The 26,920-nt window shown below is 40.7% G+C and overlaps 2 protein-coding genes, 1 long non-coding RNA gene and 1 other non-coding gene across 4 annotated transcripts; all 4 read right to left on the reverse strand.

Moving 5' to 3' along the window:
- On the reverse strand, positions 1-2,033 carry LOC147856876 (Cyclophilin-like peptidyl-prolyl cis-trans isomerase family protein). Its single transcript, XM_087328804.1, has 3 exons — positions 1,895-2,033; positions 740-1,591; positions 1-334 (listed from the first exon to the last, which is right to left on the reverse strand). The coding sequence occupies exons 1-3, from the start codon at positions 1,960-1,962 to the stop codon at positions 229-231; spliced, it is 1,026 nt and encodes a 341-aa protein (XP_087184930.1). The 5' UTR covers positions 1,963-2,033; the 3' UTR covers positions 1-228.
- A 2,470-nt stretch (positions 2,034-4,503) lies between these two features.
- On the reverse strand, positions 4,504-10,300 carry LOC147856877 (CBS domain-containing protein CBSX2, chloroplastic-like). The gene is made up of 8 exons (XM_087328403.1): positions 9,900-10,300; positions 9,055-9,142; positions 8,846-8,910; positions 6,035-6,083; positions 5,323-5,375; positions 5,118-5,233; positions 4,931-4,988; positions 4,504-4,836 (listed from the first exon to the last, which is right to left on the reverse strand). The coding sequence occupies exons 1-8, from the start codon at positions 10,203-10,205 to the stop codon at positions 4,774-4,776; spliced, it is 798 nt and encodes a 265-aa protein (XP_087184529.1). The 5' UTR covers positions 10,206-10,300; the 3' UTR covers positions 4,504-4,773.
- LOC147856878 (uncharacterized) lies at positions 6,213-8,834 on the reverse strand. Its single transcript, XR_015530588.1, has 2 exons — positions 7,939-8,834; positions 6,213-7,119 (listed from the first exon to the last, which is right to left on the reverse strand). It is a non-coding gene; the product is annotated as an uncharacterized LOC147856878 (long non-coding RNA).
- Positions 10,301-11,086: 786 nt separating the features above from the next.
- TRNAM-CAU (transfer RNA methionine (anticodon CAU)) lies at positions 11,087-11,158 on the reverse strand. The gene has a single exon. It is a non-coding gene; the product is annotated as a tRNA-Met (tRNA).
- Positions 11,159-26,920: the final 15,762 nt, after the last annotated feature.

A 26,920-nucleotide genomic window follows, 5' to 3' on the forward strand; every position in this document is an offset into this window, starting at 1 on the left:
TTTTGAAATGCTGTATGGCATTTGTTAATTTTATTTCTGCTTCTTGAGACAAGATATAATATACATGGAATATGTCCAGAAGTAATGAAATGACAAAGCGTGGAATTCTATCTGCCATTAGTGCCCTTCAACTTTCAGAAATTTGTAGAAATCGAGACTGATTAATTCAAAGCGAATGTTGATCTAGATGCATCTTTGACACATCAAAGCAGGTTTATAATAGGAAAATCAGCTGTCGATACGGCCACCTCTAGATATAACAATCTTCGAATAGGGTCTGTAAAAACCTCGCTCTGCCACAACTGCCCTTGTGTCTCCAATAAGTTTTGCAGTCCTTGTCATAAAAAACAGATGTACAGGATCATTCTCAGAATGGTGAGAAAAACAATATACAAACATGCTGGTTTGAATGGAGATGAATTCATAACTCAGTCCAATCATATAAGCCAATGATCTACAAACATGCTGGTTTGAATGGAGATGAATTCATAACTCGGTCCAATCATATAAGCCAATGATCTATGCTATCATATGCACATAAAACTACATGGAGACTAAACATGAGACAACCAACTTCCTACAAAGAATGTTGAAAGAAGAAAACTTGGTTAATGGAAGGAAACATGGGTTAAAAGATAAAGAGATTCCTTAGCAGCCATTTCTACTATGTATGGTTTGCTACTACTAGGTATTTGAGGGCATAAAAGTATAAGAGGTCTTCTAGGGATGGTTTGCTTACTTGAAGTAAGGGCTGCTTGTGTTCTCTTGCACAACCTTGACACTGCTAATCGCCTTCAGCACATCGAAGCCATCGATGATTCTGCCGATGACGAGATTCCCAGAATCCAGCTCCGGCGAATCTTTCAAACAAATGGTGAATTGAGTCCCATTAGGATCGGGCCGGACCTCTTCCTGAATGACCTTGAACTTCCCATCTTTTGCCACTAGTTTCGGCTTCGGAGGAGGTTTCCCAACATCTCTAACCACGATCGACACTGATCCTGCACTGTTTTTTATCGTATTTGGGCATATCCGATTCAGATTATCGAGCTCTGGCAAGAGGGATTCAGCATTTTCTCCCCCTATGAACAGAGCCGAATCTCGATTCTCTCCACTCAAGCTAAAGCTTCTGAGGCCTGCATTCTGAATAAATGATGGTGTTACCTTCACGAATTCCTTTTTCCGGTAACTTATCCCTTTGCTTCCGATAGCTATTTGGGAAAATCTTTGAGCGCCAATGGGCACATTCTCACCATATAAGCCTACCACAATTCTGCCCACATTCTCTCTATCAATGGATATATCGAAGAATATCTTGTCTGTGATTGAGAACTCAGAAACAATGCATTGAGGGACAGCGGCAGTCTCCTCATCACCAAGTGCAATATCATCATGTGTTAATGTCGGTGGGCCAATAAGGGTAAACAGGGTAGTCTGCACAAACAATCTCCGATGGAATACGCTCTGTGATACAACATCTTTTTCAAGGGTAGATCTCCTTGCAGAAGAAGAACAAGGAGGAGGTAAAGAGCGATGGCGATTCAGCTCCGAATGCATATAAAACACAACCGATTCATGCCTGAAACTTGATCTGTTACACACATTTTTGAAAAATACCCAATCAAAATACTCTTGAATTCACTCAAACACAGAAACTTGACCTGTCAGACACATTTTTGAACAATACCCAATCAAAATACTCTTGAATTCACCCAAAACACAGAAACTTGATCTGCCACGCACATTTTTGAACAATGCCCAATCAAAATACTCTTGAATTCACTCAAACACACACACACATACACATTCTCAATCTGTCTATCTCTCTCCCTCTCTAACTATCTATCTATGAATCCTACCTGTGCACATCTCTGTGAGGAATTTGAAGTTTTACCTGTCTGATGTCCGCCATGGCGCAGGTGGATTGGCAGCAGAGAGGAGGAGAGACTGAGGGTGCAGCATTTGGGCTTCCCCTCCCCACAAGGATAGGAGGATTGATTCCACTTGTTTTTTTCACATGTTTGTTGAAAGGGTAAAATATGTGTAGGTGGAGTGTAGTGGAGTGAAGGGCATGTGAAAGGCCCCTTCTTGATGAATCAACTCAACCCCTCTTGACTTGTCTTGACTAGACTTGACCGAGTCAAGTTAAGTCGGCTCGGACCGACTAGTTGTGGCCCCTTACCAGGATTAGGTAACACAATGGTGATCGACATAATACATACATACCTATGTGCGGCATCTCCCAAACCCAACCCTAAGCCCTAGCCCTGAATCCTAAACCCTAAACCCCGGCCATGGAAGGCTTGCCACATACCTCATCCGGTGTTTCCTCCTCTTTCCAATGCATTTCACACTCAAAAATGTGTGTGCATCAGGTGTGAGTTCTTGGGAGCGTTGTCGCGTACAGAAGCATTATAAGGCGGTTGAAGACCCGAGGAAAAGCCTATTAAGCAGTTTGAACTCGATTTCATCTTTTTTGCATGTCCATTCTCACTATACCACACATATCTAAAGACTTGTCGCGTTTGCTTTGACTCGCATTGACCGTGTCTATTGTGAATATGTGAAGACATTACATGCAAAGCACATTGTGATGTATTGCCTCTAATTTACTGAATTTTGGATTAATGTGAAAGATAGAGGGTTCAAAGAAGCATATTTAATTAGTGAATTACAATAAAATCATCCAATAAGCCCACTCATTGCACGGAAAAGTATTATTATTTATTCATTGCATGTATTAGAGGAGTATTGCCTTAGCATGGAAGTTACAGTCTCTCATAAATAATAATTAACAAATGAAAAGAATTAGTCCATTTTATACATCGTAACACTAGCGCCAAGCCTGTGTAGGCCTCTCAATATAATTGATGCCCTTTCAACACGATGGTAATTAAAGTTGTAGAACTAGGGATGTTAAAGACATGGACCCTGAATTGAAGCAATTAACACAACATTTGTCATCCTCGACACAAGTTTCATATTTGACGAGTAAGAGTGGAAACGAGAAAGAAGAACAAAATGAGAATGCATGCCAAATCTAAATTGAGCATTAAGATCTTGCTAAAACTGCACTCCAACAAACTTCTGCAGGAAACCTCGACTCATATTGAATATGGAAAATTTCGTAAGTATGTATGTATAACACGTGTATTCGAGCGCTCAAAAACACCACGAGACAAATGATTATTTGTATACAAGAGCTCTAAACACCACACCACAAAGACAAATGACATCTATATTCAAGGGCTCAAAACACTATACCACAAGACGAATGACATCTGTATTGGAAAGCACGAAAGACCACATCACGAGATTAATGGCATTTGTATTCAAGAGCTTGAAACACCACACCACAAGACGAATGACATCTGTATTCAAGAACTTGGAACATCTCACTAGAGGAAGCAGTACCATGTGTGTTGGAGAACTTGAAACACCACACCATGGGAAGCAATAACATCTATGTTCAGCACACGGGGATTTGGAGCCCGAAGTTTAAACCCAAACTTTCCCATGTGTGAACCCAAAACCTTCATTAGTACATGAACTCTCATAGTTTGGATGTGGTTTATGTAACCTAGAAGAACTCAAATTGTAATTATTAAATATCGATAATAGTGTTCTCAACACACACTACATAGATACTTCTAGATCATTGTATTATTGTGTTGTTAGATGTATCTTTACTTTAGCAGATCAAATCTCGATTGGATACTTGATATTGGAACAATTAAAATGTTACTTTCAAGGAATCTAATGTTGCCCTCAAGCCCCCCTTGCCCACCTGGTTTAATTTGCAAGCATATTAATTTTTCCACATTTCCATGCTTTTACACAAAAGTACTTCATATCGGAGTGTGGATACTTCCATAATTCACTAAATATGTAAGATCTACACAATAAATTGGTTGGAATTTATTTTATATAATGCTGGAGGGCAGTTTATTTTCAATTTGTAATCACGTGCCAAAATAAGTCGAGATGCTCCATGGGGATAGCAATTTACCCCGTTGCTTTATCAAAGCTATGCTCAAAGAACACATGATAAACACGGTTGCTCTTTGCGATTATACTGGTTTGAAGACAAACTCCCACTTCATTTACACTACCCAATTATCATCTCCACACGTAGCACAATTTTGTCACAACCTAATGGATTGTTTGGTTTTCTTCGTCAATTACATCAAGAAGCTCCCATTTCACAAACACTTGCCCAATTATCATCTCCACACGTAGCACAACTTTTATCACAACCTAATGGGTCGTTTAGTTTTCTTCAGCAATTACATCATAAATACTTTATGTCCATGTCTCATGATAGATGTTCAAGCCAACAAGAGCAAAAAAATGATAGATAGTTCCATCTGAATGCCTGTAAACCTTTTTATAGTATTCTGGGATTCATCTTGATTTTAGAATTAAATACAGTATGTAACTATAAACTTAAACATAATTAGATCGATATTTACCAAGAACGTTCCTAATCAAAACATTTACCTACAACAATCTTAAAAGGTATTATCAAACAGTGCACCCTTAAGAGCATTCATTTGCAACGAGGGTGCTGCATTAAGAAATATGGTGAAAATTCACTTAAAATCACAAACTATAAAAAAGGCTATTTTGCTACTGTTCGCACATTTTCAATATTGTCAGTTAGTTTCTTTCATCTGATTCTGCAGACCACTCTCTACAGAAACAACTAATATATTAATATTTGTATAGCTGGCCCAAACACCCATTTAAAATGTTTAAGGACACTCCGATTCTCTAACCTTCCTTCTTCATCTTAAGAGCTGCTCGAATTACATTCCCCCTTGTCAATAGTCCTACCTGAAAATATAATGAAATGAACAATTCATACAAACAATCCTTTAAATAAGAGCCCAATTTCTGTCTCCTAATTTTCTAAATGAGAAAACATTACCAATTTCCCACTATCATCAACCACTGGCAACCGCCGATACTTTGTCTCCAAGAGTAGCCTATTCAAAGAGAACACCACGGTCCATAAAAATGGGATAGTTATCAACAAAAATAAAGAAAAAATAAACTCAGGAAACAGGTGGGGGCAGAGTTTCTGAGTTAACAATCTATGATGAAAAGAAAGCAACCTTGCTGCATCTTCGAGATTTGTCATTTCCCGGACAACTAGTGGAGATGGTGTCATAACTTCTCCCACGATCCTCCCGTGTGTTTTGTTGATGAGTTTTTGTAGTTCTTTAAAGGCCTGCAGAGCACATTAATTCCTTCAACATTAGAAGCAAATCCATTATATCCACACAATACAAAAATGCGATCAATTCTCATTTAATATACCTTCCATGTGCTGCCAGCTTCTGGGAAAAGTGATGAGCTCGATGACCTCTTACCTGGTAGAAGATTATGAAGGGAGACATGTGGATGTAATGCAAAATTAATGAGCATAAGCTGAGATACATTGAGAAAGGATCTTGTTGGATATAGCATCTCAAAAAGCAATTAGCCTTTTGCAAAACCTTTGGATTAGACGAGATGACCCCAATTAATGGAAGGGAATTAGATCCTAATATACAATATGAGAACTAACTAATACCTTTGGATCAGATGAGACAGACCAAATTATTGGAAGGAAGATGTGTTGTATTAAATCATTTTGTACCATGGGGGAGTCCAGAGTAAACAGTTCAAGATTCACCCATGATCACCAAGTGAATTCTTATTTAGGCAAACAGCATTTTCTGGCATTGAACTGGAAAGCATGTACTTTTTCCTTTAAGCTTTTTGCTTTATCAGCTAAGCCTTTCCCTTTTTTCCTTTCTTTTTAACATGCATAAAGGCAATTCTTTACTAGATCCGTTCACTGTATGCCAAAACAGATTTCATATCCAGTGAAACAGAAATGTTTGTGAATTTGATAACGTGAGCTGTTGTAAGGACATACCAAAACTATACTTAAATCAAGTAATCATGGGCCACATTTATCAGAAACACCTCTCAAAAAATAGAGAAAACAAGTAAGCAATCTTAAATTCAAACCATTTATGTATACCTGAAATGGAATCAAGTGCAAGTAAGTCGAAGTCTGACACTACTCCAACCTGTAAGAATTCTCATTATGTAAATAAAACCTCATTTATAATTTGAAGATTTAACAAAGAAACAAACTTGTCATATAAACAGCATTGTACAGATCATTATAACACATTTGGCTATCAACCACAATTTTCGTATTTAATATTCCTCGCATGAAAATCAAGGAGTGTTCGGCCACAAATGAGTTGATACAACTTGTTGATATGCACATCTAAATTGATTTCAGGTACTTTCTCAGGTTTGCTTATCTCAGGACTAAAACCCATGTCTGGGACTGGATAAGATATCAGTATCTGTATTGAATCACTGGTAATTTGGTTGTAGTTAGAAAAGGGAAAATCCTTACTGCATAATATCATTGTAATAAGATGTTTTGAGTTTTAGTTCATGCAATCTTCACGAAGAAGACTACTCCACGAATTGAAATGCATATGGTCCCAAAGTCTACATTCAGCTGGATAAGCTGGAAGATCAATTGTTTTTCTAGTTCCTGTAATATTGAGCGCAGTGGAAGACAAGTTGATGTCATTTGTGTCTCATAGTGACACATGACTAAGCTAATAACAATCACATCATGCATGGCCCAATGAGGGACAGACACTACGGTTTCAACTTTTAAAACAAAATAGAAGATAGTCAAGGCCTAAAATCTCCAGCTTCAAACAAAAGAAAAAACATGAAAACCTGACAGTCTTTTGCACTCATGAATCATCACTTGCTCCATTGGATGGGTAGTCAGAATTTAAGCTCACAAATACAAAAGGTTAGATACAAAGATATATCAACATCTCTACAAGGCCATGAAACGAGTGTCCTATGTGACCTAATCAAAAACTGCAACTGCTAATGTTGTCTGGACAGTGACACACATACAGCTCCTCAAATTCAACCTCCTTATGGCCAAGTGGACAAGCTGTCCATATCCTCAGATTACAAGACGAATGTTTGACCTCCCCTATCATTGTGCAAAGGACATCTGACATGTCTTTCTACGTATACATTTGGGTGGGGTAATGAAATGCATCAGATTCTCCTCAATTGCTGCAATACCACCATGGTTGTTTACGTACCCGTATTTAACATTTAAATACGTATAGTACCTCATCATTTGTATAGTACGTACTATACCTCAATGTTGTTCAGTCAAATATCATGTACATTTGTCCAATACAATATTTAACGTATTTATAAAAAAACAGGTATAATACGTATTTATAAATAAAAATGTAAGTAAAACCCTAACAAAAAGCAAAAGAAAAAAAAGATTTTAGTGAAAAAGAAGCCAAAGGAATGAAGAAAGAAGAATAGAAGAGACGACGATGAAGAAGATGAAGAAGAAGAAGAGAGAAAAGAAGACAAACTTGTCCTGAGTGTGATAATCGCAGAAGATAGAAGAAGAAGAAGAAAACGAAGAAAAGAGAAACCTATCATGAGTGTGATAATCGTAGATGATTCCTCAATCTATGAAGGCATAATTGTAAATAATTACAATTTGAAGTAGAACATTGTGATACACACTTACACTGATTTATAGAATAAGGGAATGTCGACATCCATATTACTACAAGTATTTTAGGATGTGAAATGTTCAAATGTCTTATATACATTTTAGGATGTACAATATAGTTCTACATCACAAAATTGTGTAAACATAGATGTTTTTTACAATATTATAGATATTTTTTAGAAAAGTAAATAATTTTCAAATTCTAGAAGTATTTTACGTACTTTACGTATTTTATAAGTATTTAACATATTAAGAAAACGTATTTAACGTATTTTTAAATTGGGAGGTACTATACGGGTATTAATACGTTAAATACGTATGGTATCCGTACCGTACCTAACGTACCTAACAACCTTGAATACCACACTAGTCTCAAAACTATTGATGACTGCAGTCCTATTCAACTTATGAATACAAATTTATCAATACAGTCTTGGTTTTCTGATATAGTTGGGGGGATATGATAGCAGCCACACCTTCATAAAAGAATCATGAAACTTGCATACAAATTGCAGTCTTGCATACTGTCCAAAAATATGACCCAAGGGAGCCAAAACTATACAAATGGACCTGGAATCTAGTTTGCTTTAACCTATTCAAAAGATGATATATATTACCATCATGCCCTCGCGTATTGCTTGGAGATTTACGTCCAGCCTTTGATCAATGTTCAAGGGCGGATTAAGCCACAACTCAAGCATGCATACTAGAATAATAGATTGAATGTACTGATATGGGAATATTAGCTTCTTTTTAAATATTATGCACCTGATTAAGATGGAGAGAGAGTTCATGATGTATATATCATAGCTTTTAGCCATGTTATAATCAATATACCCATGAAACAAGGCCCATCTGCTGGAAAGAGGTCTAGGTGCATTGCATACTAGAGTGCCTCTACCATGCATTTTAGATTAAGAATGTGGACTATGGTCTATAATAGCTCAAGCTTGCCACCAGGACTGGATAGAACAGAGAAAATAAATGAATGAATAGAAAATGGACAAGAGATAGCTACCTCATATATATCCAGAAGCTGTACAAAGCTATCCAATCTCTAGATTTTTAAATCCGTCCAATATTGTACTTCATTGATTCAAGAGCAATGAATTTCAATTCAAATTTTTATACTTTCATCACTGTATATTATCAATGCCATCTGCTGTTACCCTCTACCCACAGCCTTTAGCAGTTATAGATTCAGCAAGTTCAGCCAAAACACGGAAAAGAAAAAGCAAATGAGAAATTGCATCACCTCACCAGTTTTCCAGCATCATCGACAACAGGCAAGCCTGTCACCCGATTGTGTACCAACAATTCAAGAGCTGTTGACAGAATGCACAAAAATAAAGAGTTTCAAATTTCAGTAATTAGCAAGAAAATATCAATTTTCCAAAAAATGAGCTCCTAAAAACACTACAGGAGGTATCTTTAAGCTGTGCAGTATTGATAAGAGCACAAATGTTCACCTTCATCTACAGTAGTCGATGACTTGACTACAAAAAGATCATTCAATTTTGTCATAAAATCGCCAACCGTGTAAAATTCATGTTTAGCCTGCAAATGGATATCATGTTTGAATATTTTCATCAGATAAACGATGAATGAAAATTTTGATTTTGGGCTATCCCATCTGTGCACTCCCTTCTAGATGAGCCTAAATATATGGCTTCTCTCTCAATCCAATATAATTCAAGGTTCTTATTATCATGAGTACAATCTCGTAATGTCCAATTACTTAATCTAATCTTACATTGTTATTGTCCCACGCTCTCTCTTAATATCTTATTAATCACACAAGCTAATCACAAATAATAGTAGCTAGGTTAATACTCCCTGATCCATCAGTGAACAACATAAATACATGTGAAGAGATTTCAAAAACTTTCAAGTGATAGATTTGAGGATGTCAAGACAATTGGGCACTCTACCAAATCAGATTCAAATATCATTCCATGTTTTAACATCAACACCAGTATTGCAGCCAGAGCCACAGATTCCGGAATTCCAATACGTAAGAAATACCGAAAACTATGGCATATCAGAATTTGTACTTTCTATGTCCTCCGATTACATGTTTTTTAATGTTCGATTGTCATTCAATAAACAAATAATGTACATTTCTCCCAGCATCACACGTTTATTCATATTAGCATTCAGTGGCAAAACTCACTAGAACCACATTAACAATGTGGTAGCATTAAAGAATAAAAACGAGTATCAAAACAAGGTGAGCAACTCCCATGTGAGAAAAGGCAAAATAACAACCCTGAAAGATGGAATGGGCATTAAAATAGAAAATTTATGGGCTTACTGGAAGTGGGTTTTCCATGAGAGCAGCAGCTGGAGAGTATTTCCATGGTCTCTGCGATTGACAAACCCTGGTTTTCCGGAGAGAAGTAGAGACGGCGATAGTTCCTGATGCAGAGGAGGCCAGAGCGTCCACAGGAACATTGGAAGTTCGACAAAAGAAGGGTAAAGAAGGAGAAGAAGGAGAAACGTCGTGAGAGGTCCCATAGGAGGCCAAGTTGAACAAACAAGCAGAAGAAACCGATGAAGGAGAAGCAGCAGCCGAAACAGAGGAGGAAGAAGAAGGTCTGGAGAACAGAGCTAGATCCATAGCTCAACAACAACAACGACAAGGCGATTGTCTGCTGCAGACCTTCTTCTTCTTCTTCTTGGATCGAAGAAGAAGAAGAAGGAGAGAGGAGAGGCCCAAAATGTTTATCTAGATCGGATGATTGATTTGTTTGGTGTGTGTACAGTGTGTGACATGAGATGGTGCTATTCTATGCTATGTATGTATGTATGGTATGTATATATAAATGTATGCATCTATGGTATGCATATATGTATATGTATATGATATGTATGTATGGTATGCATATATGATATGTATGATATATGTATGTATATCATATATGTACATATAGTATATGCATATATGATATGTATGATATATGTATGTATATCATATATGTACATATAGTATATGCATGTATGTGCGTTACTATATATGGTTTGTTATGTATGTGTGGTATGTATACATAGTATATATGTATGTATGGTATGAATGTATGTGTGCACAGTATGAAGCATACGTACCATTCGTGCATTCCCATCCTCGAACATTCTTATCATTCACGTATGAAGAACACCCTGGACGTATGGTAAATACCATACTTTTGCACAATTTATTTATTGTCAGTTTTTGTTATTTAGAGAAAGAAAGTTAAAGGTAAATAGTAAAAATTGTTTTTTTTTTTTTTAAACGAATAGAATGTTTTGATAACATACGCATTCCTTTGGAAACGTATGAACCCGAATGTCTGGGCTAACGAACGCGAATATTACGTACTATGTATGTACGTACGGAACGAAGAATGAATAGTATACGTATGATAAGAAGAAGAAGAAATTAAAGAAAAGTTTTTGTGGAGTCAATAATAACAAAAGAAAAACGCGATGTGTGACATAAAAGTTCAAAATGTAGGAGGAAAGTATCAGAGCGAGGTTTCGATCCTCGGACCTGTGGGTTATGGGCCCACCACGCTTCCGCTGCGCCACTCTGATTTGAATGTAATTGACTATAGACTTGTAACTAATCATATATTCATTAATAAATTGTCCTTCAAATATTATCTTAGTTTCTCTCTCTCCTCACTATTTTCTAATCATATATTTCCTTATCTCATGCTTACATATGGATCAAGCTCTAACAGTATCATAAGTATATATTCATTAATAAGTAGTCTTTCAATATATGTATAATCTTAGATCGAAACCTCGCCCTAATACATACTTATATATATATATATATATATATATATATATATATGCCATTTGTAATTTTAGTTGACTCTAGTGGTAAGTTGTTAGATTACTAATCTTATGTCTTGGGTCCATACATATATTCCCTTAATTTACTAGATTTCACTTTGGAATGTAGGGGTTGGGATTGAAGTTTTGAACACATCACCTTCTGCTCTCCATCGGACAACCTTTTGTGTGTGCACACATGTGCGTGTGCAAATTCTCCTCCCTTTCTCTTTTGAGAATTGAAGCATTTGAAAATAAACGAATTGTCATCGTTGTTGTGTGTATACGTATAATGTGTGTGTGTGTGTGTGTGTGTGTATGATGGGATGGGATGGCTAAGAGTGGCGCAACAAAAGTGTGGTGATAAGAAGATTTGGGATGAGGAACATACGAAGCATTGACAATTCTTACCTTTATCCCCTAATGGATATATGTAGCAAATTCCCACAACCTTTCCAAGTTGAGACATACCAACCTCCATCTCTTAGGGGGCACATATCTATGCCCTCTATTTACAAGTATGTATGAGGAGCCTAAAGAACATATGAATTGATGTAATAACACCTTATATGCAAACAAAGGAGATGCTTGCAACACTCATTATGGTCTTGGTAGGTGACATAGGTTCCTTATGTCATGTTTCTAGCCTCTTGAGTTAAAATACCATCATGATGTCATCCTCTCGCTTGGCCTGGCCTCTTGGGTTAAAATAACATCTCACCATGTCACATAGATCATATATTTGACTAGTTCCATGGATGTTGATACTCTCTAGCTTTCAAGAATACTTGATAGACGTGAGCACAATAAGTGCCTATGTCGTCTGGTTCTAAAACCCCCACCAAATGAAATGGAAAATATTAGCATGTGCTTTGTTTCTCGGTGGTGATGAATACTCTTATGTCAATTTTAGCTAGAGATGTACTTAGCAAATTGTAAGAATACCACAAAAATTACTCACAAAAAACTGCAAAACATGCACAAGTCACGAAACCACCTCATGCCATGACACTAGGACACCATTCGTTCATATTTCTTACGTTTCGTTCTCTTATGACTCCAACAAATGAAACTAATGTTTGGGTATATATGATCATGTAGACATATGAATATATATGATAATGCCATTTAACGCAATTTCTAGCCACAATCTATCTTACATGCATGTTTCTTTTCTTTTAGTTCATTCGATTCAATGGATACACACTCCAAATGGGTTTCCATAACATGTTGCGTGCAATGCACGTTCGAATTGTGGGCATGCTTGTGATAAATATTAGGTTGCATTTAATTGAATCCTCAAATGGATTTAATCAACACAATGTATGGATTTTCATTCCAAAACTATTTAGGGCACACTCAACCCTTGCTGTATGTCTTGACTCTTGACCAAACCAATCAAGAGTTCAACAAAAAAGGAATACTATCGATCCAATGGAACAATCCATCCATTGAAGAACATGATTATTGGTCAATCCAAAATTAATACTTTTTTGAAATTTAATGGAATAAAATTGAAATAAGAGAAAAATATAACACTCATTACATTTTATTGGATATGGTGCACTTCTTGGTTCAACATGTACCCTCTCTTGAAAATCCATAGTTGCACGATATTAATGCTTAACAAGGTATGGTGCAACATAACCTCTCTTGAAAATCCATAGTTGGACCACATTAATGCTTAAGAGGTATAATCATGGTGTGTTCCATCATTCAAATATAGAACACAACATGAGCTATTTTTGTACACAACTTGCAAGAATACAACAATTGGTGTATGCTGGCAATGTTAAAGGTGTTCCATCGACTGTACTAGTTGCACAAGTGGAGTATCTCGTGTTGTAATACTCCAAAGTACATGTTGCACCTCTACATGCTACATCGAGAACAAACAAACATACCACGTTAAAAAAATGCTCACAACACAATGCATAGATGACTTACACAAAAAATAGAGTTTTGGTTGAAACATGAGAAAATGTCAACATTACTTTTAGTGTCAAGGAACCTAGAATGACAAGTGAGACATGGAAAATTTGACGTTGATTTACTATTAAATAGTGTCTAAAATTCTAGCAATAATAAGTTTTACTATTAGGAATGCTAGACATTTTAGTTGTACGAAATGATATAGAAAGTACGCATGAAGATTCTCTTATAAGATAAAACAAGGTAATTTTGGCAATACTTTTGCTAGTAAATAATGTCAAATTTCCCAATGATATCTTTAATGGTAAGAAATGCCAATATTGACATGTACATAGAAGAGTCTTGGGATGAGAAACAACGAAATTGCAAGATTGCTCCACTAAAGCATCACAAATTTTGTTTTAAGGAAAAGTTTAGTAACGATTCTCGAGAATAATTTGTTGTACATACTACCAATAAAGAAATGAAGGAACAAAGTTGTCTCTTTGGCCAATTCATTGATGAAACCATCAATAAAAATGACCAAGTAACATAAGAAACTAATTAATTATCAAATTTGTAATGGTATGACTATCATTAATTATGATCACAAATATAAGAATTGGTAAATTAACGCTTAAAAAACCTTGAGGGATTTGATCTGGGACGCCATGTCTACGATGGTTAATCATTACTACAAATTAAATACAAAATAAAACAAGATTAGATAACCATCAACCCAAAAGTCAGCAAATATCATGTGGATATATATATATATATATAAACAACTTAACCTCCATGGGGGAGAGCATCGAGATAGTAAACATTATAATTAAGATGAAAGGCGAGGATTACGGAGAGTAATATAGTAATATTTGGAGACTCTTGTTGTGCATGGTTGCCACAAATTACACAACCACATAGGTAATTATTCCCTTTATAGCAATTCATCACTCACACTATCTCATATCCCACATTCTATATCCAAAGACATCTATTTAATGTGGTTGGTCGCCACACGTAGTAATTATTCCATTTTTAGCCATTCATGGGTTAAAATATATGTTAATATCACACATTCTATTTCCATTGGTTAAGGAAATTTGTTTAAACACATACCACCACTATCCAACACGACTCCAATCTCATTATTGAACTAACTTAGTACATATATGACACTTTGCACGACTCGAGATGTTGCTAACGCGATATGTAAATCAATATGTTGTATATATATATATATATTATGGTGACACATTATGGCAATGCAACATAATCAAGTGTTCAAATCTCACAATCGTAGTGTTTTGGGAAAGGGGGGAGGGGGAAGTGTGTTCAGATCTTCCTCTTCTAACTCCAAATGATATCCCCAAAGAAGAAACTAAGAAAATTACAAGTATGAAGAGAGGTGAAGGATATGTGTGGAAGAATGCATGAGGACCTATTGTAGGATGTACATCAAACAACACAAATATACGACAAGAGGGGAAATAGTAAAGGAGACTTTGATTCTGAACTTCAATAGAAGAACTTCTTCTTCTTTTTCTCTGTAACTCTTACACTCTAAGACTCAAGAGAATCAACAATACAATGTTGGAGTTGAGCTTATATACTCAAGCTCTAACTCCAAGACGTGTTCACACTAAAGATACAAATTGGAAGGAGTCGACCTTTTATGCCAACAAACTCTCCTGTAAAAGGACTACTCTTTCTACATACAATGGCAAGGGGGTTACCTCCCCCGTAAACCTAGATTACAATTTTAATCTAAAGTTATAATTACAAGTCATTCGACATATAGCCAAGTTGGCAGAGGTAAAGTCAGTATCTATCCTGATTCGGCTAGTCATCTGGGTCAATTTGTCCGAGTTGGTCGGATCGACCTGTTCGAATTGTCTTGCGTCCGAATCAGCTCGTTTGTCTAGATCGGCTCATGTCCGATTCTGACTCTCAGCCTTGGGTTGATCGTCTGCCATCCGCTCATGTTTGCTCCTGTGCTCCTTGTGGGATCTTCTATTTGTCTTCAGGTTCGTTCGCCCCTTGATCATTTCTTCTCCAATCGATATCATCGCTCAGTGTTGTGTCTTCAGCTTCCTGGCATTCCGATTCTTTTGCCTTTTCGGTTTGTTCGATCGGGCCATTCTTTGATTTACCTTCTGTTCCTCGTTCGACTTTTTTTTGCTCGGTCGCTTGTCATAGTCCCATCATTGTCCTTAGTTTTCCGAAGCGTTGTTTTGGGAGTGGCTTCATCAGGCAATCGGCGATGTTCACCTTAGTGTTGATCTTCCGAACTTCGAGCTTCTTCTTTGTTATGAGTTCCCAGATATGATGAAACCGCACCTCAATGTGTTTCTTCTTCGCATAATAGACTGGATTCTTGATGAGTTGTATTGCACTGTACGAGTCATAGTAGATGGTCGGCACTGGATGCTCGATTTGTCTTGTAGCCGAGAAATTGGTTGACAGTCGGTGCAACCATATAGCTTCCTTTGATGCCTCTAATGTTGCTATGTACTCAGCCTCGGTGGTAGACAAGGTTGTGCACTCTTGAAGTTTCGACCTCCATGATATGGCGCCATCACCACATGTGAATACATAGCCTGATGTCGACTTCTGGTTGTCCGTATTTTCAACATAGTTGGAGTCGGTATAGCCTTCGACCTTTGGTCGGGTTGGCCGATCTGAAAGTTAGTTGTGCATATTTGGTTCCTCTTAGATACTTAAGGATGTGCTTGACGGCCTCCCAATGCTTCCGTCTAGGGTTCGACATGTACCAGCTGACGACCCCTATGACATATGGAAGGTTGGGCCAGGTCGCCACCATTGTGTACATGATACTTCCTATGACTGATGCATAGGGTATCTTTCGATTGAGCTTTCTCTCCTCTTCCATTGAGGGAGAGTCTTTGTCCGATACTCGGATCAACGTCGAAAGCGGTGTTGGTGCCGGGTTCGTGTTCTTCATGTTGAAGCGCCTCAACACCTTTCAGATGTTGTCCTTAGCTTTCCGATCTCGGCTTGATTGTTCCCTGCAATCCGCATCTCATCTGCATGTAATCAGATAGATCTGGGACTCGTTGGCCAATTGCCGAATAAATGCATGGGTCAGAGTCGGATCGGTGGTAACCAAGTTGCCTGATGTAGTAGTCAAACTTCTGGTACCACATCCTCGACGCTTGTTTTAAGTCGTAGAGGCTTTTCTTCAGTCGACGTATGAGGCGACCTTCCTCCTCCGTCGCTGTGAAGCCTGTCGGTTGAGACATATAGATGTCTTCTTCCAAGTCTTCATGTAGGAATGTTGTCTTGATGTCCAACTGCTCAAACTCTAGATCTTCAGTCGCCACAACCCCGAGTAGGCGCCGAAGGGTGGTCATCTTGACTACGGGTGAGAATATCTCGTCGTAGTCAACCCCATGTTCTTGTTTGAATCCCTTTGCGACGAGCCGAGCTTTGTATTTGGGCTTCTCTGAATTGCATACATATTTATATCTGAAGATCCATTTCTAGGGTAGCGGCGTCCTTCCGGTTGATAATTCAACCAACTCCCATGTTTGATTATGATGAATCAAATCTATCTCGGATTTCATGGCTTGTAGCCATGTGTCAGCATCCGACGCGACTATGGCTTCCTCGTAGGAGCTCGGTTTGCTTGTGTCTGTGTAGTTGATGTAGTCAAGGCCCGATTGATAAAACCCTGTCGGCCTTCTGACTCATTTGAATCTCCTTGGTGGCGACCGAGATTATTTGAACCGTCTTCATGAGCCCTATTGGATGACTCACCCCTGCAATAGGATTTTGGCAATGCCGAGTCATCCTCTCTTATTTTGAGATTGATTGACGGAGTGGCCTTTGCCTTGGTCGGTTTAACTTTGTCCTTGTCAGCTTTCGTCAATCTCGTAATCGAATCGATTTCAACTGGTGGACCCCTTGCCGATTCGGAGTCAGCAAGGGTGTTGTCGGCTCGGTCGGTTTCGACCATTTGTCCAATCTCCGATTCGGCTTGGTGAGCATTTCCTTCTACAACATCTCTATCAATTTCGAAGGAAACCTTTTTACCAACTATTTTCTGTTGGTTCCGCACAGAAACAATCGAGTCTTCATTGAAGACCACGTCACTACTCCGGATCAGTTTCTGGTTCTCTAGGTCCCACAACCTATACCCAAAGTCCCCATCGGTTCCATAAGTGAGAAATATACATTTTGTTGCATGGGGCGCCAACTTGGTCCTTTCCTCCCTGGGGATAAAGGTGTAGGCTTTGCATCTGAATATACGAAGTCTGTCATAAGTTGGTTGTTTGCCTGACCATAGTGCCTGTGGCACTTCGAGTTTGATTGCTTTCAACGACGATAGATTTATCAAGTAAACTGCCATCTGTAATGCTTCGACCCAGAATTCCAACTTCAGTTCGGATTGCTAGAGCATTGTCGTCGCCCTCTCCTGGATCGTCCGGTTGATTCATTCTGGTGCGCCATTCTGCATGGGTGTGTATGTGTTGAGAATCAAGCTCAACTTGGTCTAGTCTGTGAACTCACCTTGAGAGTGAAGAGACACTCAAACGGTCAAGAGTCGCCATTATGTCACCACTTTGTATTCTAGCATTTAGTATGAGTCATAGAATCATATTCTATGACACATAACTTATGAGCTTTCACATTCCCCATGCTCCATGAGTCTTGTAGTTAATGAAGAGAGAGGGTGACTACATAAAGCACCCTCCTCCCACCTTGTATAATGTTGTGTCTTTCTCCTTTGTTAATATACTTAACCTTGCGTATACTCTGTGTCTCTTTCTCTCTCTCTCTCTCATACACACACACACACACACACACACACACACACACACAGTTCACACTTGTTCCACTTCACAAGAATCCATCTCTTGATTCTTTACATGGTATCAGAGCGATTTGGTAGCTCGATCTAGCCCATTCGCCTCATCGTGATCGTGTGTTGTGCTCCATGCCGACGACCAAGAACCGGCTCATCGCTATCGTAGCTTCGCTACATAGTTCGCATTCGAAGAGAGAAGAAGAAGAAGAAGAATCGACATAATGAATACTCAAATGGGGAGTGCTCTCCCTACTGAGAAGTTGGATCGAAACAACTTCGCAACTTGGGAGTACAAGATGCACCAATACCTTGTTGGACAAGGCTATTGGAGCTACATCAACGGAGCGCATGAAGACCGACCCGCCGAAGCGGCTCCCGGATACGCGACATGGGAGCAAGCCGCAAGCCGCGTGATGTATTGTTTGGCGACATGTGTTCACGACCACATGCTCGGTTACATTCGAGAAGCCAAGACGCCGAAGGAAGAGTGGGAAAATCTACGAAAGATTTTCGCCGCCAACACGACCGCGAGGAAGCTTCAACTCCGCCAAGAGTTGAACAACATTCAACAAAGGGACATGTCCATCACGACATACACCTTGAATATCAAGGAGCTTTGCGACTCACTCAGCTCAATAAGCGTAAGTATAGATGATGATGAGATGGTGCAAATATGCCTCGGCGGCCTCGCACCACGGTTCGGCATGATGCGAACCGTCGTTCTAGCACGAGAGAAATCTCCCTCCTTCTTCGAGCTCCAATCAATGCTATTGGTCGAAGAAAACCACGTGCGTACAAGGAGCAATGAGTTGGAAGGCCACATGCTCTACACACACTCTAATGGAGGAAGAGGACGCGAACGAGCGAGAGGCCGATTTGGCCAAGGACAAGGCGGACGAGGTCCGACCTACGACAACAACTCCCAATTTCAGCCGCAAAACGGAGGCCAACGAGGAACCTTCACAAGAAGGGGGAGCTTCCACTCCAGGCCGAGCCATCAAAACGCAACCGAATGCGAATATTGTGGAAAGCTCAGCCACCACGAAGAAGAGTGCCAAAAGAAGATGCGTGAATCAGCTTCCACAAGCCAACAACTCACGAATTACTCACACAATTCCAACTACGAAGAGTATAGCGGAATGTACGGGAACAACTCCGACTACGAAGATCGTGGCGGAATGTATGCACGCAACTCCGACCGTGGCGTGAATGTTCATGATGAAACATAGAGCAAACTCTATGTTGGCCTCTACCTCAACTAGTGCCTCCAGTCCGGAAGACGTATGGTTCGTCGATTCCAGTGCCTCAAACCATATGACATTGCATCAAGAATGGTTCCGAGAACTTCGAGAGCCAGACCGACTCGGCTATGTCGAAACCGGAGATGACACTACGCACCCGATTCGGCACATCGGCAATGTTCTGTTCGGAAAAGAAGGTAAGCAAAATTACATTAAAAATGTCTTGCATGTACCGACCATTACGAAGAATTTGGTCTCCGTCGGCCAAATTGTAGAGCAAGGGATGCAAGTTCGATTTAATCAAGGCGGTTGCTTCATTGAAAAAGAGGGCCGACTCATCGCACGCGGACGAAGAGAGGGCCAAATGTTCATTCTCGACTCACACGAGATGAAATCCGCCATGTTCGCAAAGGGCATGAAAGACGATTCCGACATAGAGTTATGGCACAAGCGGATTGGCCATATAAATCTCCAAAAGCTCAAAGCAATGAAATCGAAAGGAGTTTTCATAAGACTCCCAACATTCAAAGAGAAGGAGTTTGAAGGTGTATGCAAAGCGTGCCAATTCGGCAAGCAACACCGACACCCATTCCCGAAAGAGCGGAACGTGAGCAAAGGTCTAACTCGAGTAGTCCATTCCGACGTATGGGGACCGGTGCAGATGGCTACATTCGGTGGATGCCGATATTACGTGCTCTTCATCGACGACTTCTCCAGGCACAATTGGATCTACCCGATGCGGCAAAAGAGCGAAGTGTTCGGACACTTCCAAAATTTCAAGAATGAAGTCGAGAAAGCCACATGCCGACATGTACGTTGTCTTCGATCGGATGGCGGCAAGGAGTACTTCTCGGATGATTTCACGGCGTATCTTCGAAAGGAAGGAATTCGGCGAGAATTCCTTTGCCGACACACTCTGCAACAAAACGGGGTAGCCGAGCGCGAAAATCGGCACATCCTCGAAGTAGCGCGGGCCATGATGAACGAGAAGCATATGCCCAAGTCATATTGGGCCGAAGCTGCAAATACGGCCGTCTACCTAATGAACCGGTGCACAACATCCGGCATGCACGAGGTCACTCCGCACGAAATATACTTCAGAAAGAAGCCGGACTTATCGCACATCCGCATATTCGGAGCGATAGCGTACGTGCACATCCCCGATGAGGAGCGTCAAAAGCTTGACCCGAAGTCGGAGAAATGTATCGTCGTAGGATACTCATTGGAGCAAAAGGGGTACAAGTGCTACAACCCTTCAACTCGAAAATCTCGAGTAAGTCGAGACATCGTTTTTGACGAGTTCGCATCCTGGTACGCACCAAAGACAACTCCGACTCCAACTCCGCTCGACCCGGAATTCGCTGAACAAGAGATCGAGGATGAAGATCGCCTTACGTGCATATTCGAAGAAAGTCCGATCATGACCCGATTGAGCGGACCACAAGAGCCGTTGAGCGATCAAAGCACATCACGGCCTAGCCCAAAGATGGACAAAGGCAAGGCGAAAATGTCAGAATACGAAGATGATCGCTTCAACGACAATGAGTCGACTCACTCACTCGACAATGAGTTCGGCAATTTCGAGGTACCAATCGGAGCTAAGAAAGCCCTCATCTCTGCAAATGAAAAACTCCGCCGATCCACCCGTGAAAAGAACCCATAAGCCGATTCGGCTACAACGATTATATGGCGTACCATTACGCCTTTATGATGAAGGTAGCGACAGTACGGGAGCTGGAAACCTTTTTGGAAGCCGCGAAGGACCCGCGATGGATCGAAGCAATGAACGAGGAGATGCATGCACTATGGAAGAACGAAACGTGGGATCTCGTTTCCACCTCACCACACAAAAAGGCGATCGGATGCAGATGGATCTACAAGGTAAAGTTTAACGCCGATGGCTCCGTAAACCGCTACAAAGCTCGACTTGTAGCGAAAGGATACGCTCAAACGCATGGTGTCGACTACGAAGAGACCTTTGCCCCAGTGGCAAAGATGATGACGGTGCGGACCGTAATTGCGCTTGCCGCGGCGAAAGGATGGCAACTCCATCAAATGGACGTCAAGAACGCCTTTCTACAAGGCGAATTAGAAGAGGAGGTGTACATGATACAACCACCTGGCTTCAACTTGAGCACCCATCCGAAAGTTGTATGCCGACTCAAGAAGCCACTCTACGGCCTCAAGCAAGCACCGCGTGCTTAGCATTCGAAGATAACGCAATAGCTTCATCAAATCGGCTTTTGTATGTCAAAATCGGACAACTCCCTCTGCATACGAAGCGATTCCGCAAGTCCGATTGTCATCATTTTATATGTGGATGACCTAGTAATTGGCAGTGAGGATCTGGACGACATCAATAAGGTCAAATCCCTCCTTTCCGACAAGTTCAAGATGACGGACATGAAGGAGCTCCACTACTTCCTCGGCATCGAGGTAATTCGGACTCCGGCCGGAATCATGATCTCTCAACGGCACTACATCCTCAACTTGTTATACAAGTTCGGGATGGCTGAGTTCAAATCCGTGGCAACCCCGCTCAATCGCAACCTCAAACTAGATGCGAACTCTGGCACCAAAGCGTGTGAGCCGATTCAGTATCGGCAACTCATCAAGAGTCTCATCTACCTCACGATCACACGACCCGATCTCAGTTATCCGATCGGTCTCCTTAGCCAATTCATGCAAACACTGCGTGATACTCACTTGGATTGTGCTAAGCGAGTTCTATGCTACGTGAGAGACACAATGGATTGCGGCATCCTCTACAAGAACGCGGTGCCAATACGACTCGAGGGGTACACAAACGCCGATTGGGCTGGCTACAAAGCTGATAGAAGATCAACCTCTAGATTTGTTTTCTCCCTCGACAGTAGAGCAATATCCTGGAGTAGCAAGAAGCAGCCTATCGTCGCTCTTTCGAGTACGGAGGCGGAATACAGGGGTGCAGCCGTAGCTGCGTGTGAAGCCGTATGGCTCAAGAGGATTTTGAAGGATCTGGGCGTACCCATCAAGGATTCGACTTCCCTTTACTGCAACAACATGAGCAATATCTATTTGGCTCGGAACCCGGTGTTCCACACGCGGACAAAGCACATCGAACTTCACTATCACTTCATCCGAGAGCACGTTCTGGCTGGTGATGTCGACCTACAACACATTAGCACCAATCTTCAAACGGCCGACATCTTCACTAAAGCCTTAGGAGCCGACAAGCTATGGCAATTCATGACCGATCTCGGATTGACGATCCCTGACCTGGCAAGCTTGAGGGGGAGTACTAAAGACACTAGGCAATAACCGCGCACTACGCAATAACGTGTGGATTCCGCAACCACGCAACAAAGTAGCGAAGAGCCGATCTACCGTGCAAAGCCGCAAAGAAAGACGCAAGCCGAAGCACAAACTTCGCAACTACGCACAACACAAGCTGGAGCACGGATTCCGCAACTCCGCATAAAGCGAGTCGACACAGACTCCAGAACGCGAGTTGAAGCGGATTTCGGATACCGTTTGAAACCGACCCGACTTGAGCTTGAGGGGGCGTGTTGAGAATCAAGCTCAACTTGGTCTAGTCTGTGAACTCACCTTGAGAGTGAAGAGACACACCAACGGTCAAGAGTCGCCATTATGTCACCACTTTGTATTCTAGCATTTAGTATGAGTCATAGAATCATATTCTATGACACATAACTTATGAGCTTTCACATTCCCCATGCTCCATGAGTCTTGTAGTTAATGAAGAGAGAGGGTGACTACATAAAGCACCCTCCTCCCACCTTGTATAATGTTGTGTCTTTCTCCTTTGTTAATATACTTAACCTTGCGTATACTCTGTGTCTCTTTCTCTCTCTCTCTCTCTCTATCTCATACACACACACACACACACACACAGATCACACCTATTCCGCTTCACAAGAATCCATCTCTTGATTCTTTACAGTATGGAACGGTCTTTTGGTTCCAGATCCCTTTGTCGGTTAAGTACTATTTGAAGGCTTGGGAGGTGTATTCACCTCCGTTGTCAGAGCAGAGTGTCTTCACTCTGTATCCTGATCAGTTCTCTATTCAGCTATCCACCGAGTGAAGACCTCGAGCGCATTGTCTTTCGACCTAATCGAGTAGGCCCATACCTTTTGTGTACAATCATCTACGAATGTGATGAAATACTGGGAACCTCTTAGTGATCGTTCAGACATAGGGGCACATATATCTGTTTGCACGAGCTCTAGAGGTTGTCGTACCGTCTCATAGTGGAGAGGGTACGGACTTCGGGTCTGTTTCCCGTAATGACAATGCTCGCAAAAGTCGGTCTTTGTCTAAAGCTTCGGAATGTAGCCGATCTCCATTAGCAGATCTAGTCTAGCTTGAGACATATGGCTGAGTTGGCCATGCCATAGTTTTGGATCCTACAATTCGGCTATGTTCACTTCCCCTTCTGGACTGATCACAATCAATGGATACAATTTATTGTACTTATATCCATTTCTGATTTTTAGATTTCCTCGACTGATCATCCATGTCAACTCACTGAGAGTTGTTCGGTACCCGTCTTCGGCTAACATGCCGATGGAGACCAGACTCCTTTTGAGCTCAGGTATGTGCCAGACTTGGTGCAAGGGATCGTATTTTTGTTCTACAATTGGATGGGGACCTCTTCGATCCCTGTGATAGTGCACTCATGCCCATTGCCTAGTTGGACTGTGCCATTGGCGCCAACCAAATAGTTCGAAAACCATTTGATATTCAAGGTCACGTGAAATGTAGCACTAAAGTCCAGTAGCCATGTTTGTGTGTCTTACACACTGTGTAGGACTTCTCCGATTATCGAGTCCTCAAGAGAGAGGATTTCTCCTGATTGAGAGTCGACAACATTGATTAGGTTCACAAGTAGAGAGCAGTTCTAGTCGGGTCATCCCGAGTTCTGCTCGAATTGTCGACCGCTTTCCTTCCTCTTGATCGACCAATAGTCGGAAATGTTGTGACCAACTTTTCTGCAATGAGTGCAGAAATCACCTAGTTGGCTATTTCTCGATTTCAACCGTTGTCGGTCTCCCCTCTTTCTCAGCGGACTAGAGTTTGGACCGGTTCTTTCGACTTGTTCTCTCGATCAATTGAATCTGTCGATCAACTTGGTCGAATGGTGGGCTTTTGTCGAATGTCCTTTGTGAGGAGTCAATTCTTGGCCAATTGTCTCGTCTAGGTTCAACCTAGGGCAACTGTTGGCGAAAGTTGTATAGAATATCTCCCAACTCGCCGGTAAGCTCGAAAGGAGGGTAAGAGCCTTAACTTCTTCTTTGAAGTTGATCCCTTGGGAGGAGAGTTCAGACAAAACCTGACTAAAAGTGTTGATGTGGGAGGTTGTTGGATCTATCTCATTCATCTTCATGTTGAATAATTGTCGGATCAGTATCAACTTTGAAGAGGAGGACTTCTTCTCATATACAACTTGTAACTTCTCTACAACAAGAATGTTGTTGTCTCCTTACCCATGTTGAAGCAGATGTTTTTGGCCAGGTGCATCTGAATGGTGGAGGGTGTGATTTCATCTATGGATCTCCACTCTTTAGCGAACATTGAAGCAGGCTTTTCGTTGTGCTAGTTGGCTTCAACTTGTCTTCGAATGATCAACACATCTTGCATCATCTCCTTCCATAGGGGAAAAGTTTTTGCCGTCGAACTTTCGGATTTCAACTCCTGTACTAGATGTTGAGGCCATGTTCTTTTGGAAGTGAGATTTACTTAGTCTTTTTTTTTCAGCTAGAAGGTTTCTCTTCTTGGTCTTTTTCTGCCTTTCGTTGCCGTTGAACAACAACCTCGCTTTGATACCAATTGAAGGTGGATATGCGCGGAAGAATATATGAGGACTTGTTGTAGGATGTACAACAAACGACACAGATATACAACAAGAGGAGAAACAATAAACGAGACTTTGATTCTAAGCTTCAATGGAACAAATTCTTCTTCTTCTTCTTTGTAACTCTTATGCTCTAAGACTCAAGAGAATCAACGTTACAATGTTAGGGTTGAGTTTATATACTCAAACCCTAACTCCAAGACGTGTTCACACTAAAGATACAAATTGGAAGGAGTCGTCCTTTTATGCCAACAAGAGGATCACAAAAGACAAAGACAAGGGACTTCATGGACACATATCATATGATGCGACGGTTTTGTAGCATGGTGTGAACAAGTACTAAAGCGATATAAACTATAATTGTGAGCAGATGGGTGTTGATCAGATGATAGGGAATAAAAGTTGGCACATGCAAATTAAGTTGTAAACTATTGTAAATATTAATGTCTATTCACACTTAAGCTAGAGAGGGAGAGAAAAAAGAGAGCACATGCACACTTTAAAGCACTCGACCTAACTCAAGCTAACGGGAAGAAAATAAATAGAGGCCCTTAGGAGTGCTAAAGGGGGGAATCTTATCATCATCAGCTTTTGGGTTCTAACATGTCATAATCGAGGTTCCTCTAATTGACATGATGATCAATCTGCTTTTATTCATTGGGTTGATTATAATCCTACAATTCTTCTTATAAGCAACAACTCTAGCACTATTTAACAAACTATTTTTTCTTAAATCATCTATGTTATCCCTAACAAACATTATCGAAACCTTTGGATTCTTACACAATTATTGTGTCTAAACTCAAGCCTTTCTTGATTCAGCAATATCTTCATAAAAGCCCCAAAGGTTCCACCAAAGCGCGCAATATTCATCACAACGTCAAAAGACATTATGTGGATTGGCATCTTCTCATGTGTATTTCCCGTAGTATGGCTAATTGTTGTTGGGCATGTAGGATCATTGCAAGTGGCCATCATCACACGTGTAGGAATGATGTTGATACGAAAAACAGGAACTCGGCCACAACCGAGTCGAATGCGAAATAGGGAATCAAGCAGAATCGAGAGAAATCAAAATGAAATAGAGGTGCACAAGATATATCGTGGAAAACCCCAAATAGGGTAAAAAACCACGTTGGGTGCCCGCCCACAAGATATATCTTCCGACTATTTAGGAGGATGTGTTCTTCTCTGATTCCCAGTCGACAATAGTCTTCTCTTTCATGAAGACTATGTCTCTGCTCCGAACGACCTTCTTGTCGACTAAGTCCCATAGTCGGTAACTGAATTCGTCATCGCCGTATCTAAGGAATATGCATGGCCGAGTTTTCGGGTCTAGTTTTCCCCATTTGTCCTTCACGATATGCACATAGGCAAGACAACCGAACACCTTCAGATGCCGGTATGAAACGTCCTTGCCGGTCCACACTCTTTGTGGGATGTCCCGTCCAAGGGTGCTGAGGGTGATTTGTTTATCACGTACACCTTTGTCATCAGTGCCACAGCTTGGACAACTTAGCATGTGCGAGCATACTTCAGACTCTCTTCGTGATGGTCTGGTTCATTCTCTTGGCCAGTCTGTTCAGATCTGGCGTCTTCGGCATGTTATACTCAAGTCAAATACCCTTCAAACGACAATATTGTTCGAACTGTCCTCGGTATTCTCCACCATTGTC

The sequence above is a fragment of the Azolla caroliniana genome, unplaced genomic scaffold (genome assembly GCF_043228905.1).
Source record: "Azolla caroliniana isolate FFs.n. ecotype wild unplaced genomic scaffold, voAzoCaro1.0.p SCAF_12, whole genome shotgun sequence".
NCBI lineage: Eukaryota > Viridiplantae > Streptophyta > Polypodiopsida > Salviniales > Salviniaceae > Azolla > Azolla caroliniana.

Bases quoted from the DNA above. Each gene is read 5' to 3' on its own strand.
- LOC147856877 (XM_087328403.1), bottom strand. From the start codon at position 10,205: ATGGATCTAGCTCTGTTCTCCAGACCTTCTTCTTCCTCCTCTGTTTCG. The intron at 5,234-5,322 runs GTATATTAAATG...TGTGCTCTGCAG, and splicing joins AAGCTGGCAGCACATGGAAG to GCCTTTAAAGAACTACAAAA. The intron at 4,837-4,930 runs GTAATGTTTTCT...TTATATTTTCAG, and splicing joins TTGATGATAGTGGGAAATTG to GTAGGACTATTGACAAGGGG.
- LOC147856876 (XM_087328804.1), bottom strand. From the start codon at position 1,962: ATGCTGCACCCTCAGTCTCTCCTCCTCTCTGCTGCCAATCCACCTGCG. The intron at 1,592-1,894 runs GTAAAACTTCAA...TGTGTGTAACAG, and splicing joins CCATGGCGGACATCAGACAG to ATCAAGTTTCAGGCATGAAT. The intron at 335-739 runs GTAAGCAAACCA...TTTTATGACAAG, and splicing joins ACAAGCAGCCCTTACTTCAA to GACTGCAAAACTTATTGGAG.